Raw genomic sequence first — 14,593 nt, 5'->3', positions numbered from 1 at the left:
ATGTGTGTGTGTCCCAGGTGAAGGAGGAGCAGCAGCGTAACGGAAGGACCCGCGTCCTGCCCAAGTCGTGGAGCAGCCCTCAGCACCTCGCCAACAGCCCAGCAGCAGCACCCCCTGCTGACATGAACGAAACGCTTTCCTCCTCCGACTCCTCCGATGAGGACCTGTGAGGCTGCCACCAGAGGTCGCTACTGTCTCCTCCATCGTCGTCATCTCCTCCGCCCGCTGTGTGGACCTTGGTGTGCTGCTTGGTGGTGTGTGTCACACCTGGTGTGCTTGATGTGGCCACCTGGTCACTGGGACCTGCTGCCCTCAGGGTGGGACCTGGTCAGTGGGGGGAGTGTTGGTGAGGAAGGACTTGTTTCTAACCGTGGCAGCTTGTTTCGATGGTTCACTCCTCTCCTGTCTGCGACCCTCTGCCTGTCACACAACACTGGCCCCTGTGTGTCTGCTTCTGCATAGACTGACTGACTGCACAGGAAGGGAAGTGTTTCTTCCTTACTTACGCCTTTGTCCAAATTGGGTTGTTGTTTTTTTTTCTTTCTTTGTTTTTTTTTTTCATTGAATCACCTGCGCCAGGATTTGTGCGTGGACTTCTTCTCCAGCATCCAACTGCCCTGTGCTTTGAGAGACAAATTTTTGCTTTGGATTTTGTTTCTTCTTTTCATTTCCATGTTCAGCGTGAGGAGCAGGTGTGTGCGGTGTCTTCTTCTGTGAAGTTGGTCATAGAGTGAACTTTGTGCTTAACTACATAGAGAAACTGCTTTACATATTCCATGCTGCGTGTGGCAGGGCCTTGCGGCCTCTGTGTGCTGTCTGCACACACACACGGACGTGGAGAAGGTGTGGTTTGGGTCCCGGGTCACTTCAATACACAGCCACACGTCTTCACGTCGCCCTTCCCAGCCATCACCACGACGACGTCTTCAGTGGCTGATGTGTCTCACTTTCAGTTTGTGTGTCAGGCTGTGTGTTTATTTGTATGTACCTTTTTTTTTTCTGCTGGAAGTTGTTAGTTTTTGTGTTATTTTCAGATTTCTGTGGTTTGTTTTGTGTGTGGTGGTTTTGTTGCTTGATGTCTGTGGTTGGACTGGTGGCATGAGTGTAAGTGGTGTAGGATGGTGGGTCCCTGTGTTTGTCCTGGTGTGTGTGTTGGGGTGTTTGGTGATGTGTCAGCTCAAGTCAGGCCTGCAGCATGCCTTTCTCATATCATTTAGCCGTGTGCTTGAGATGCTGCTCACTGCAAGGCTTTTGTTTTGCGTTATGTTTTTTTGTGGAGGAGACTTGAACTTGGTTCTAAATGACAAATAGGATTACCTGTCTTGACGGTACATTGGAGACAACAATGGTTATTGGGTATCCTTGTGATGATGTGAGAAAGATGGTTGCCTCATGTTTCTGTTCCGTTCTGTAGTGTAGTCTGACTTACTTTTCTTTTCTTCTCCAGAAAAAAAAAGATAAATCATTAAATGACAGAATTACCTGCTTGAGTCCGGAGAAACAAGCATTTTGTAGACATTCCATTGGATGCTCTTGGACCCAAGTGCATCAGCATGGACATCCCTGGAGGTGTGGTTGGCTTTAGCATCTTGAGGAAGAACCATGGAACAGTAGCTATTACCACAGAACTAAGTCCAGCGTCATGGAGGGAGCATGGAAGAAAGTTTATATTGAAGTTTGACTCTCTCATCTATAGTGATGAACACACCAGAGCCTTCAACCCATGTTCAGACCATTTAGTGTTGTTTGGGTTCTCTTCAACTGTTTTCAAAAAGTGAGACGTGTTCAGCTGTGGAGTGGTCCCTTTGTATTGGCTGGCCAGTAAGCAATGTGAAGTGATTGGGTTGGAGGTGTTAGGTGGGTACGGTTGGAGGCCAGGGGGACAGAAGGAATAGAGAAGTTGTGTCTGCTTGGTGTGTACAGCATCTGTACAGCTCTCCAGCAGATAGCATGGAAATAGGTACAGCCCATACAATAATGTGATACCAGCTACTTCAGTCCTGTCTTTGGTGAAGACAGAAGCCAAGTTTCACAGCACAATATTCTACAACAGTGGCCCCCTGAACCCCCCCAACTGGGTCGTGCCCTGCCATTCAGTCACTCTTTTCACACACTGTTCTTTTAGTAGGTCTTTAGTTTAAGGTGGTTTCGCCCCCATATCCTGCCCCCCAAGCACTCCCACCCCTACACATGCTCCAGTTTGAATAAATTTCAAAATGTTAGAATCTCATCTCTGCTATTTGAAGTTCCGACACAGACAAAGGTTAGGGGTTTCTACTTGTAATTCCTGGACCCCAGTTGAAGTCCTGATAGAAATGAAAAGGTTTCTACTTGTAATCCCTGGACCACAGTTGAAGTCCTGATACAAATGAAAAAAAAGATTTCTACATGTAATCCATGGACCACAGTTGAAGTCCTAATAGAAATAAAAATGTTTCTACTTGCAATCCCTGGATCCCAGTAGTCCTGATAGAAATAAAAAGGTTTCTGCTTGTAATCCCTGGACCCCAGTTGAAGTCCTGATAGAAATAAAAAGGTTTCTACTTGTAATCCCTGGATCCCAGTAGTCCTGATAGAAATAAAAAGGTTTCTGCTTGTAATCCCAGGACCCCAGTTGAAGTCCTGATAGAAATAAAAAGGTTTCTGCTTGTAATCCCTGGACCCTAGTAAGTCCCAGCGCAGATACAGATGTGTCTACTTGTAATCCCTGGACCCCAGTTGAAGTCCTGATAGAAATAAAAAGGTTTCTACTTGTAATCCCTGGACCCTAGTTAAAGTCCCAGCGCAGATACAGATGTGTCTACTTTTAATCCTTGGACCCCAGTTGAAGTCCTGATAGAAATAAAAAGGTTTCTACTTGTAATCCCTGGACCCCAGTTGAAGTCCTGATAGAAATAAAAAGGTTTCTACTTGTAATCCCTGGACCCTAGTTAAAGTCCCAGCGCAGATACAGATGTGTCTACTTGTAATCCCTGGACCCCAGTTGAAGTCCTGATAGAAATAAAAAGGTTTCTGCTTGTAATCCCTGGACCCCAGTTGAAGTCCCAGCACAGAAGTGTGTACCCATCCCTCAGTGTTTCAATCATCATCGTGTACATCATCAGCCAATCATGTGACCGCTTTTGGGAATGGAACCTGCAAGGTCTGAATAGGGGTCTGTTCCAGACTCTGCTTCCTTCATGGCCAGTGTGTGTGGAAAGACTTCAAGTTTCTGATCTCTTTGTTCCATTGAGGATGTGGTATCATTTGGTTGATGTGCTGTCGCCAGAACAGTGACCATGACAGTTGGAGTGTTAGCTGAATGCTGCCTAACCACACGCTTGGAAGGAGAGTGGGAAGAGTTGGGCCCCTCACAGTGGAGGTTGTGGTGTGTGACACACATTGCCCTTAGGATGGAAACAGACCACAGGCTCTCCACTCACTTCACAGCTGTAAGCATTGAGGGATTTGGGGGGGGGGGGGGGGGGCATTGGAAACAACACTTATACAAAGGAGTGTCTTGAATTTTTCTTTTTGGTAGCAGGTTTTTGTCAGATGAGAAAGTGTACTGTTTTTCAGTTGTAAACTTTTGACATTTTGCTTATGATTTTCATATCTGGTTGCTTGCTATCATGTGTGTGTGTGTGCATTATCGTTTCAGAGTTGGGTTTTTTTTTTTGTTTTTTTTTAATGGTGGTTTTTCATTGTGGTTGAAGACGGATGACCTTGCTGTGACCCGGGGTGACCTACATGTGCCACCAGCAGCTAGAGAAAGGTGGATGGTGATTGAATGGACTGTCATGGCACTCACAACTGCCAGGGAGTTTATGTGCAGTCACACGCGCTCGGCAAGTGATGCCAGCAATTTGTCTTGATCGAGTGATTATTGATTGATGATCTAAACAGAGTTTGGAGAAACCTTGTTTAAAAAAAAAAAAAAAAGTCACAGGAGTATAAAAAAAAAAAAGAAAAAAAGAAGAGAAAAAAAAACAAAGATTAAATTACTATATTTTGCTTAGCATTTATGAATAATCCAGGCAATGTCTGTTGAGAATGTCATTGAAAAAAAAAAAAAAGGTGCATTTTTTGAAATGGTGTTTTTTGGTGCTGGTGTTGTGAAGCCAGGACATTTATTTGTTGTTATTGATATATGTTGATAGCTATATCCACAGTACCTGACTGCTGTGCGGATAGTATGTTGATAGCTATGTCCACTGCTGTGGATATCTGTCCACAGTAACTCGGGCTGTGTGGATAGCTATGTCCACAGTACCTCACTGCTGTGTGGATAGCTATGCATGCAGTGCCTCACTACCGTGTGGACAGCCAGTAGACCAATTACTCAAATGCCCCCTTTCTTAGAATTATGCTGTTTATAACAAATTACTTCGGACCTTGTTGAGGACTTTAAATAATTAGGAATTATGAGTAACATGCAACATTCAGACCCAGCCCATATCAATAACATGTTCAAAAATTTATTATAACACTGGTAGTGAGTTGGAAGTTGAAATCAACTTCTACGCCAAGCATGGCATACATGTACGATTAATAGTAATGCTCTCACCCATCCGCTTCATTCATAACAAGGTACAAACTGTTCAGAATGACCTGGGGGAGACCAACACAATCCTCCCCTATGTTGGAACATGAGAGAGTACATGGAATTGGGATGCAGCTGAACAGGCCAGTTCTCAATAAGTGCAGTCTGGACCAGCCCACTCTGGCGTCATCAGAACGCTGTACCCTTCCCCTCACTGGAGAATGAAGGGAACCACCAGAATCGCCTCACTGTTCTAGACACCACTTCAGTTAGTGTTAAAAGTGACAACTTCATAATCACTAATCAGCAATCTGAACGCCTGAAATGCTTTTCAGACAATGGGCATTGTGATAAACTAACAAGAAAGACACGCCATGAGATACCCACTTAATGCTATACAGTAATTGTGAAATTTTAAAATGTTCACAGCAAGTGCGAGGTTTGAAATGCCCAGTTGTGATATGAGGTTTATCCCCTCCCCCTTCATATTAAAAAATTAATTGGGTATCACATCTAGAGGGCCTTATTTAACCTTTTTTCAGAACAATGAATTATTACACAAAGATACAAGCACACACATGCATGTGTGCATGCATCCACTTGACACTGGAGAAGATTTTGTACCATGATCAAACTGAACATAAAAGTAGCGGTGACAAATTGCCAATCAAGAAGAAAACAAATCATTACAGAAGCACACTGTGATAAAGACATTATATTCACTGCCCTATCCTGTGTTCATTTGAGGAAGAAGAGTTAATACTCGCATGGTCGAGTTCAGCGACCTGATCCACATCAGATACAGAGAAAGACTGCAGGGCATCCCAGCAGGGTACACACGATCCACTGCCTCTACTACAGTGTATGAGGTTCATGGCATGGTCCAAGCACCGACACAACTCCAAGAAAACAAATGGGGGGGAAAATGATATCCAGCACTGATCAACAGTACCCAAACATCAACATGCACATACTGCCTAGAGTTGTGGGCAGTGAACAATGCAGACCACACACACAATGAACTGTTGAGGTCTCCATCATGAAATCTCTTCTACGATCTATACAAAACACTGGTCAATGATGTATGGATCAACACTGGGTTTTTTCTTGCACAACAAAAATCAGATGATGAGCCTGGAGATGAGTAATTGACGCTAGCAGCACGATTCCACCTTGCAGTGTACACACAAAACAGCTTGTTTTGGTTCTGGCACTGACCACATCTGACAGCACTGGTCATAATTATACTGCAGACCAACAGCCTCCCAGACAGGAAGCTTGTGGCGTTTACAATAAAAAATCAACATTGACACATGCATTAAGTACACCAGACACAAAAAGGTGTGTGCAAGTACACCATACACAAGCAGGCATGCACACACAGACACAACCAGCAGAAGTTCAAGAAACGCATATCAGTTCATTAGATGGCAGAATGAAAGATGTGTGTTTTGAGAGAATCTGAACTGGGGACTATGTGACGGACTGAGAAGGGTGGTTGTTCCACACCACTGAGCCAAAATGGAAGAAAAAGTGCTGACATTGTGTCTTTTTCTCTTCAAGGAATCATCTGACAGCAGCACCCTGGAATCAGCAGCAGTCCAGACCCATCGTCCTTCACAAAGGTGTGTGGATGCAGAATGGTTTTAGACATTGAAACATTTTTGTAACAATCAAAATGCTTTTTTTCCCTTCAAAAACTCTGAAATTGAATGGGGAGAAAAAAAACAAAACCCACTGGTATACAAGTATTTTTCTTCACAGAATTCCACATGGATTGGATGGATCAAGAAAGCAAGCAGTTTCCTCACTGATGCAGACCTGGTTCTGTCCAGTCTCTCAGCTCCAACCTTTAACAGTTTCACTCAAATTGAACACTGATCACCCGCTCCTGTGGCATTCTGCTTTACATATCTCAAATCACTTAAATATAAACTGGCAAAAAAAAACAAAAAAAAAACAGTGGAGGCTGGTGAATTAACTTTGGCAGTCAGCCTGCCATGCCAGTCACTACACTCGAGTATTATTTTGAAGGCAGTACTACACTGGGCGTTATTTTATCTATATGTATTTTAAAGGTCAATCTTTCTGTCTTCTTTCCTGTGCCTCTTCTCAAACACTGCTGGAACTTAGAGAATTTCTTGTGGCTATTTCCAACACAACACCGTCTTGTGAAATCTGACAAGGAACAGCAACATGGAATTGTTATTGTTCTTGTTGCTTACATTCCAGCCGACTGCACAGGGCCACATCAGGACTGTCGAACCATACAAATGCTCAATTGCGTCTAAACAGAACAGTCACATCTAAACAAAAAAACAACAACACTAAGGCAAACCCACGAAACAGTTCATGACAGTATGCCAACCATTTAGCTCCTCGGGGCAAATAAGACTGGGCCATGCTGAGGACGCCAGCCATTCCGGTTAATTTATCATCCCCAGATTACAAAATCATAAAGGAAAAAATACCAGTACTTCAACCCCCCCCCCCAAAAAAAATGCATAAGGCGGCCATATCGGCAAATAACACTGCAGAATGGGCAGCTAGTGCCTATCCCAGTGTTTACAATCTCACTACATAATCGCCAGAGCAAAACCGCACAAATAGTACACCATAGTCTGCGGAAAAGAGAAAAAAAGTGTCAAGGCTTGCCTGAAAAAAGAATGGGGAATGGACTGGGATGGCCAAAAAAAGGAGACAACAATAAAGAAAGAAAAAAGGCAGAAACAAAGAGATATGAAGAAATTTATAGCACAGAATTTCCAGAAGGCAGGAATGCTATTTATGCTGAAAGACCTGCATCCCCACGGGGGTCTCAATATGGAAGGACAATGTATCTGCAGCTGTATCTGGCACGCACACACACACACACCACCCACACAGACGAAACCCTCCCCCCCACCACACACATACACACTTTTTACAAGTATTCTTTTCCAGTACCAAAATGGAAGAAAGGTCACCAAAATGACGCAGTTGCCACAATGACAGTCACCACAATGACTCGCCATAATGACATTAACACCACAATGACATGTTTCTATCACTTAACAGCAGGTTCTATATTGATTTACACGAATACACCAGTCAGTTTTACACAAAATAAACTCCACTTCCCATACTGTGATATGCAGCTGTTTCCATCCTGTGGATTCTTGCAGGTTTTTCAGTACAAAACTGAAAACTTCTCAAAAACCTTTAAAACCCCACAGGCCAAAAACGTTTAATTATGGCACCAGGAACTCCAATAAAAGGCCAGTATTTAGAAAGCTGGCTGATGTCCCTTGAACCATCATCTTCACGGATGAGAGCCAAGATCTGGGTTGGAAAGATCCTTTTGGGATTACTTTAATGACTTCACTTAAAAATGTAAATTCAGGTGGACCATTTTCCTGCTGAACTTCATTACTCACTGACAAAAACGTTTGTTGTTTTCTTCACCAGGTCAGGCAAATTTTAAAGTGTTTATGAACCTGTGTCATTATATAAAGGTAAGATTTTTGAGGGCTGAAGAAGGCATGTCATTTTTGTTTTCCAGACCAAACTGAAAAAACTTCCAAAACCTGCAAGAACACTGCAAGCTGGACAACATTATAGTGGCTGTGCTTAAAAAAGCCCTGGCCACATTAATTAAAGCTTTCATTCACTGACAGATATATATCATTTACTGTGCATGGAGCCTTAATATATAAAACATTAGTGATACTTCAATCATTTAGTTCAAGTTTGCCAGCTTCACTTGCATGGCTTCAGCAGTGTCAAATATTTTCTATTCTTGTCAGCTTTCTAGAAAATTACAGTACTGTTGTAAATAATTCTGTTCAATATTAGTAATAATCATAATAATAATCACAATCATCATAATAATATTACAGATTGACACTCAGTCATACTTCCCAGACAGGGACGTCGTGATGTTTACAGTAACAGTTACCCATACTTCAACTAACGTGCATCAAACACACAAAGTCTGTGCACACAAACACGCAAACACATTCATGTATGGACAAGACCAGCAGAATTTCAAACACGCAAACACATACATGTATGGACAAGGCCAGCAGAACTTCAAACACCCAAACAATACATGTATGGACAAGACCTGCAGAATTTCAAACACGCAAACACATGTATGGACAAGACCAGCAGAACTTCAAACACGCAAACAATACATGTATGGACAAGACCAGCAGAATTTCAAACACGCAAACACATGTATGGACAAGACCAGCAGAATTTCAAACACGCAAACACATACATGTATGGACAAGACCAGCAGAATTTCAAACACGCAAACACATTCATGTATGGACAAGATCAGCAGAATTTCAAGAAGCTAATAAATCGGTAAGACAACTGGCTGAACCAAAGAGGTGTGTTTTGACAGACTTTTCAACAGAACTGGGAAATCCATGTGATGGACTGCTTTCAAATAAAATATTTGTTCAAATCAAAGGCAGATAGTAACTGCAAAATGTGTGAGACAGGAGCTGGTATCACTCACAATGACAGTGATCACCACTGTTAAACACAAACCTTATGAAAATGACACAGTGATTTCCTTACCCTGTCACAGGACACAATCCTAAGACATGGGAAGCACAAGTGTTTGTCAGAAAAATGACAATGATCATATACACAAGTCCTTTTTTACACACGCACACACATTCCTATACAAAACCAACAATAATAAATTAATAAATGCAACTACACAAAAAATGTTCATCAGCATGTAAAGACCATTTGTGATGCCACACATGAGTCACAACAGTTTTACTATAAAAAACAAAAACAAACCGTAACCGTAACCGTAAAGTACACCAATGATAAGAATATTCATTCTGTCTGTCCAAGTCCTAAATACAACAATGCACAAACATGATTCAGCTTTCACATATGCAATAAAACACACACACACAAAAACAACAGAACACAGAAAGAATGCCAGGTTATCCAGTCAAGAAAAAAAAATTTTTTTCAAGACTTCTGTGAAAAACAGACTTGTATTGATCTTCAGGTGAACGGACTGGGACATGCACAAGATGCAGAAGGAGAGGACAGAAAGAAAAGGAACAAGTCAGAAACAAAGTGAGGAGAGGAAAAAGGCCATTTCCAGAACAATGTCCACAAGCTGGGGACACCATCTGACACACAGAGCTCCACTCTCCACCTGCAGGGTCAAGAGGGAGAGATCCAGAGGTCTGCATATATATATGCTGACCTGGGAGATTGGAAAAATCTCCACCCTTTACCCACCAGGCACCGTTACTGAGATTCGAACCCCAGACCCTCAGATTGAAAGTCCAATGTGTAAACCTCTTGGCAATTGTGCCCATCTAACTCTACATCAGTAAACCACATAGCATTATACAATACGCATTCCTCCAGCCCCTCTTCCCACATCAAACATTGTACTGCTTCTCGTCCAACCACAAACACTACAAAGTCACTTAAATCAAAAGGTTCAAAGTCCTGTAGCCTTTCATGGCCATTGGGTCGGATGATTAAATCAATTGGGTCCAGGACTCGTCATGGTAAGGTGGGTCCCAATCCTCTCCTTCCACCATTTTTACCTTCCTTGACTGAAGTCAAGTGCCTGTTCACACCTGGGTGGAGTGAGGACAATGGGAGCACAGTGACTTTCCCAAGGACACCACACCATGCTGAAACAGGGCCTGGAACCTGATGACTGCTGAACACTCGATCACAGGTCCAACTGATTCTGCCACAGTGCAGTCACTACACCTACAGTGAACCATGCTGCACTATGTATGGCACTTATGACTGTAACTGTGTCACAAACCACATCAGCACAGCAGTCATCAGCACTCGACCCTTCAGTCAATGCGTCACAAACCACATCAACACAACAGTCATCAGAACTCAGCCCTTCAACTCAATGTGTCACAAACCACATCAGCACTGCAGTCATCAGAACTCAACCCTTCACTCAATTATGTCACAAACCACATCAACACAGCAGTCATCAGAACTCAACCCTTCAGTCATTTGTCACAAACCACATCAACACAGCAGTCATCACTTCAGTCAATGTGTCACAAACCACATCAACCATCAACACAACAGTCATCAGAACTCAGCCCTTGGCTCAAACAACCTCAGAAAAAAAGTCAGTGCCATTATCCAACAGCCTCAAGTCACTGTATTTCTGAACACCTCCTGACTGACTGCTCTGGATATGAGGAATGCTGATGTGTGTTTTGCCTGTCAACTTTTCTCACTCACACACATTGTGATGACAGACACACTGCCTGCTCAGAGAGGGAACACTCCCACACACTGTGATGACAGACACACTGCCTGCTCAGAGAGGTAACCCTCCCACACACTGTGATGACAGACACATGCCTGCTCAGAGAGGTAACTCTCCCACACACTTTGATGACAGACACACTGCCTGCTGAGAGAGGGAACACTCCCAAACACTGTGATGACAGACACACTGCCTGCTCAGAGAGGGAACACTCCCACACACTGTGATGACAGACACACTACCTGCTCAGAGAGGTAACACTCCCACACACTGTGATGACAGACACACTACCTGCTGAGAGAGGGAACACTCCCACACACTGTGATGACAGACACACTGCCTGCTCAGAGAGGGAACACTCCCACACACTGTGATGACAGACACACTACCTGCTCAGAGAGGTAACACTCCCACACACTGTGATGACAGACACACTACCTGCTTAGAGAGGGAACACTCCCAAACACTGTGATGACAGACACACTGCCTGCTCAGAGAGGGAACACTCCCACACACTGTGATGACAGACACACTACCTGCTCAGAGAGGTAACACTCCCACACACTGTGATGACAGACACACTACCTGCTTAGAGAGGGAACACTCCCACACACTGTGATGACAGACACACTGCCTGCTCAGAGAGGTAACACTCCCACACACTGTGATGACAGACACACTGCCTGCTCAGAGAGGTAACTCTCCCAAACACTGTGATGACAGACACACTGCCTGCTCAGAGAGGGAACACTCCCACACACTGTGATGACAGACACACTGCCTGCTCAGAGAGGTAACACTCCCACACACTGTGATGACAGACACACTACCTGCTCAGAGAGGTAAAACTCCCACACACTGTGATGACAGACACACTACCTGCTCAGAGAGGGAACACTCCCACACACTGTGATGACAGACACACTACCTGCTCAGAGAGGTAAAACTCCCACACACTGTGATGACAGACACACTACCTGCTGAGAGAGGGAACACTCCCACACACTGTGATGACAGACACACTACCTCCTCAGAGAGGGAACACTCCCACACACTGTGATGACAGACACACTACCTGCTCAGAGAGGTAACACTCCCACACACTGTGATGACAGACACACTACCTGCTTAGAGAGGGAACACTCCCACACACTGTGATGACAGACACACTGCCTGCTCAGAGAGGTAACACTCCCACACACTGTGATGACAGACACACTACCTGCTCAGAGAGGTAAAACTCCCACACACTGTGATGACAGACACACTACCTGCTCAGAGAGGGAACACTCCCACACACTGTGATGACAGACACACTACCTGCTCAGAGAGGTAACACCCCCACACACTGTGATGACAGACACACTACCTGATCAGAGAGGTAACACTCCCACACACTGTGATGACAGACACACTACCTGCTCAGAGAGGGAACACTCCCACACACTGTGATGACAGACACACTGCCTGCTCAGAGAGGTAACCACAAACATCACAACCAGCAGGAGAGATGACCACAAGGGAAAAATGGTTAACAGGTTGCAATTTCAATCTGAGTGTCCTGGGCTTTAATCCTGGTTGTGATGCCTGGTGGGTAAAGGGTGGAAGTTTTTCCAGTCTCCCAGGTCAACAGATGTGCAGAACTGTTGGTGCCCTAAATCACAACCTGTGTGTAAGCATGCAGAAGATCAAAGATGTGGGTTAAAGATCCCATCACCCATGTCTGTGTTTTCTGGGTTATGGAACAGAACAGACTCAGCATGCACACTCACAAAAACAAGGTACAGTTGTCTTCATGGCAAGGTAAAAACCTTTATGCACATAAAAGCCCCTTATACAACATATTATATACATGTATACATGTGACAGATGAAGCCTACAAACTCAGAAGAAAAGTGCTCAGAGATTAAACATTAAGTATAAAAGCCAGCAGAATGTATATCACCAATATAATTGTGCAATCTCAAGATAACAAGACTGCAAATGCGGCTCTAAAAACAAAGTGGCTTCACTTTCACTTGACATTATTGAAGCAAAGTGTGGAAAGGTCCAGAGGAACACAGGATTATCAATCCTGAATCATCCGCACTGGCTTTATCTGTGTTCAGTCCACACCCAGTGTCAACATATCAGGTTTTCAGCACAGCAGCTCTCCTGTCTGCCAGCATTAGGCACCATCATCTTCCTGCTGTCCACCTATCTTTCCACACACACACACACACAAGAGTATGGTAACTGTTGGTTCACAAGTCAGCGCAGAGACACAGCTATTGCCCAGCACAGTCCTACAACTGCTGTGTGGTAACTGGGTTCACTAGTAAAAACAGAGACACAGCTATCACCCAGCACAGTCCTACAACTGCTATGTGGTAACTGTGAGTTCACTAGTAAAAACAGAGACACAGCTATCGCCCAGCACAGTCCTACAACTGCTGTGTTGTAACTGTGGGTTCACTAGTAAAAACAGAGACACAGCTATTGCCCAGCACAGTCCAACAACTGCAGTATGGTAACTGTGGGTTCTAACAGTATCCTGTAGAATGGCTGGAGTTGTGTCCCTTCCCCTTCCCAGCAGTACAGTAGGGGAGCTAACTGCCCCAGAGTTCAGGCCCTTTCTTGGCTGTGAAAAGTTCTCCAGTCAGGGTTACTACTGTTGACAGGTCAACTAGGGCAACGTTCTAAAACATGGCCCTGTGAGTGTCATAAGAGGTACTGTTCTTGCAGAAAGAGAGTCCAGTCAGAGGTACTGTTCCTACACACACACACAGTCAGAGGTACTGTTCCTGCACACACAGAGAGTAGAGTCAGAGGTACTGTTCCTACACACACACACAGTAGTCAGAGGTGCTGTTCCTACACACACACAGAGTAGAGTTAGAGGTACTGTTCCTTCACACACACAGAGTATTGTCAGAGGTACTGTTCCTTCACACACACAGAGTATTGTCAGAGGTAATGTTCCTTCACACACACAGAGTATTATCAGAGGTACTGTTCCTTCACACACACACTCCAGTCAGAGGTACTGTTCTTACACACACACACACACACACACACACACACACACAGAGTATTGTCAGAGGTATTGTTCCTTCACACACAGTCCAGTCAGACGTACTGTTCCTACACACACACACAGTCCAGTCAGAGGTACTGTTCCTACACACACACAGAGTATTGTCAGAGGTACTGTTCCTTCACACACACAGTCCAGTCAGAGGTACTGTTCCTGCACACACACAGTCCAGTCAGGGGTACTGTTCCTACACACACACAGAGTATTGTCAGAGGTACTGTTCCTTCACACACACAGTCCAGTCAGGGGTACTGTTCCTACACACACACAGAGTATTGTCAGAGGTACTGTTCCTTCACACACACAGTCCAGTCAGAGGTACTGTTCCTACACACACACAGTCCAGTCAGGGGTACTGTTCCTACACACACAGTCCAGTCAGGGGTACTGTTCCTACACACACAGTCCAGTCAGAGGTACTGTTCCTACACACACAGTCCAGTCAGAGGTACTGTTCCTACACACACACAGTCCAGTCAGAGGTACTGTTCCTACACACACACAGTCCAGTCAGAGGTACTGTTCCTACACACACAGTCCAGTCAGAGGTATTGTTCCTAGACACACAGTCCAGTCACAGGAAATTATACAAGTTTACCACTCACAAGAAATATTCCTTATTTTACTGCTCACGGTAAATCATACAAGTTTACCGCTCACAAAAAAACATTCCATATTTTACTGCTGACAGCTGACCCCCTCCCCTCCCACCCAGCTG

General features: G+C 44.3%; 2 protein-coding genes across 3 annotated transcripts in view; both read left to right on the top strand.

The window, feature by feature from the left end:
* LOC143279904 (uncharacterized) overlaps positions 1-3,045 on the top strand; it is a 32,352-nt gene extending 29,307 nt beyond the window's left edge. For both annotated transcript variants that reach the window (XM_076584223.1, XM_076584222.1), the window contains one exon: positions 18-3,045. In XM_076584223.1, the coding sequence (XP_076440338.1) occupies positions 18-170 (153 nt within the window). In that variant the 3' untranslated portion in view covers positions 171-3,045. The remainder of the gene's footprint in view (positions 1-17) is intronic.
* Positions 3,046-5,289: 2,244 nt separating this feature from the next.
* On the top strand, positions 5,290-14,543 carry LOC143280273 (uncharacterized). Its single transcript, XM_076584903.1, has 5 exons — positions 5,290-5,354; positions 6,086-6,147; positions 9,102-9,136; positions 13,469-14,391; positions 14,424-14,543. Exons 1-5 carry the CDS (start codon positions 5,290-5,292, stop codon positions 14,434-14,436), a joined length of 1,098 nt encoding a protein of 365 aa, XP_076441018.1. The 3' UTR covers positions 14,437-14,543.
* The last annotated feature ends 50 nt before the right edge of the window (positions 14,544-14,593 follow it).

Source organism: Babylonia areolata, chromosome 3, assembly GCF_041734735.1.
Source record: "Babylonia areolata isolate BAREFJ2019XMU chromosome 3, ASM4173473v1, whole genome shotgun sequence".
Classification (NCBI taxonomy): Eukaryota; Metazoa; Mollusca; class Gastropoda; order Neogastropoda; family Buccinidae; genus Babylonia; species Babylonia areolata.
This window is presented reverse-complemented; position numbering and strand designations above follow the sequence as displayed.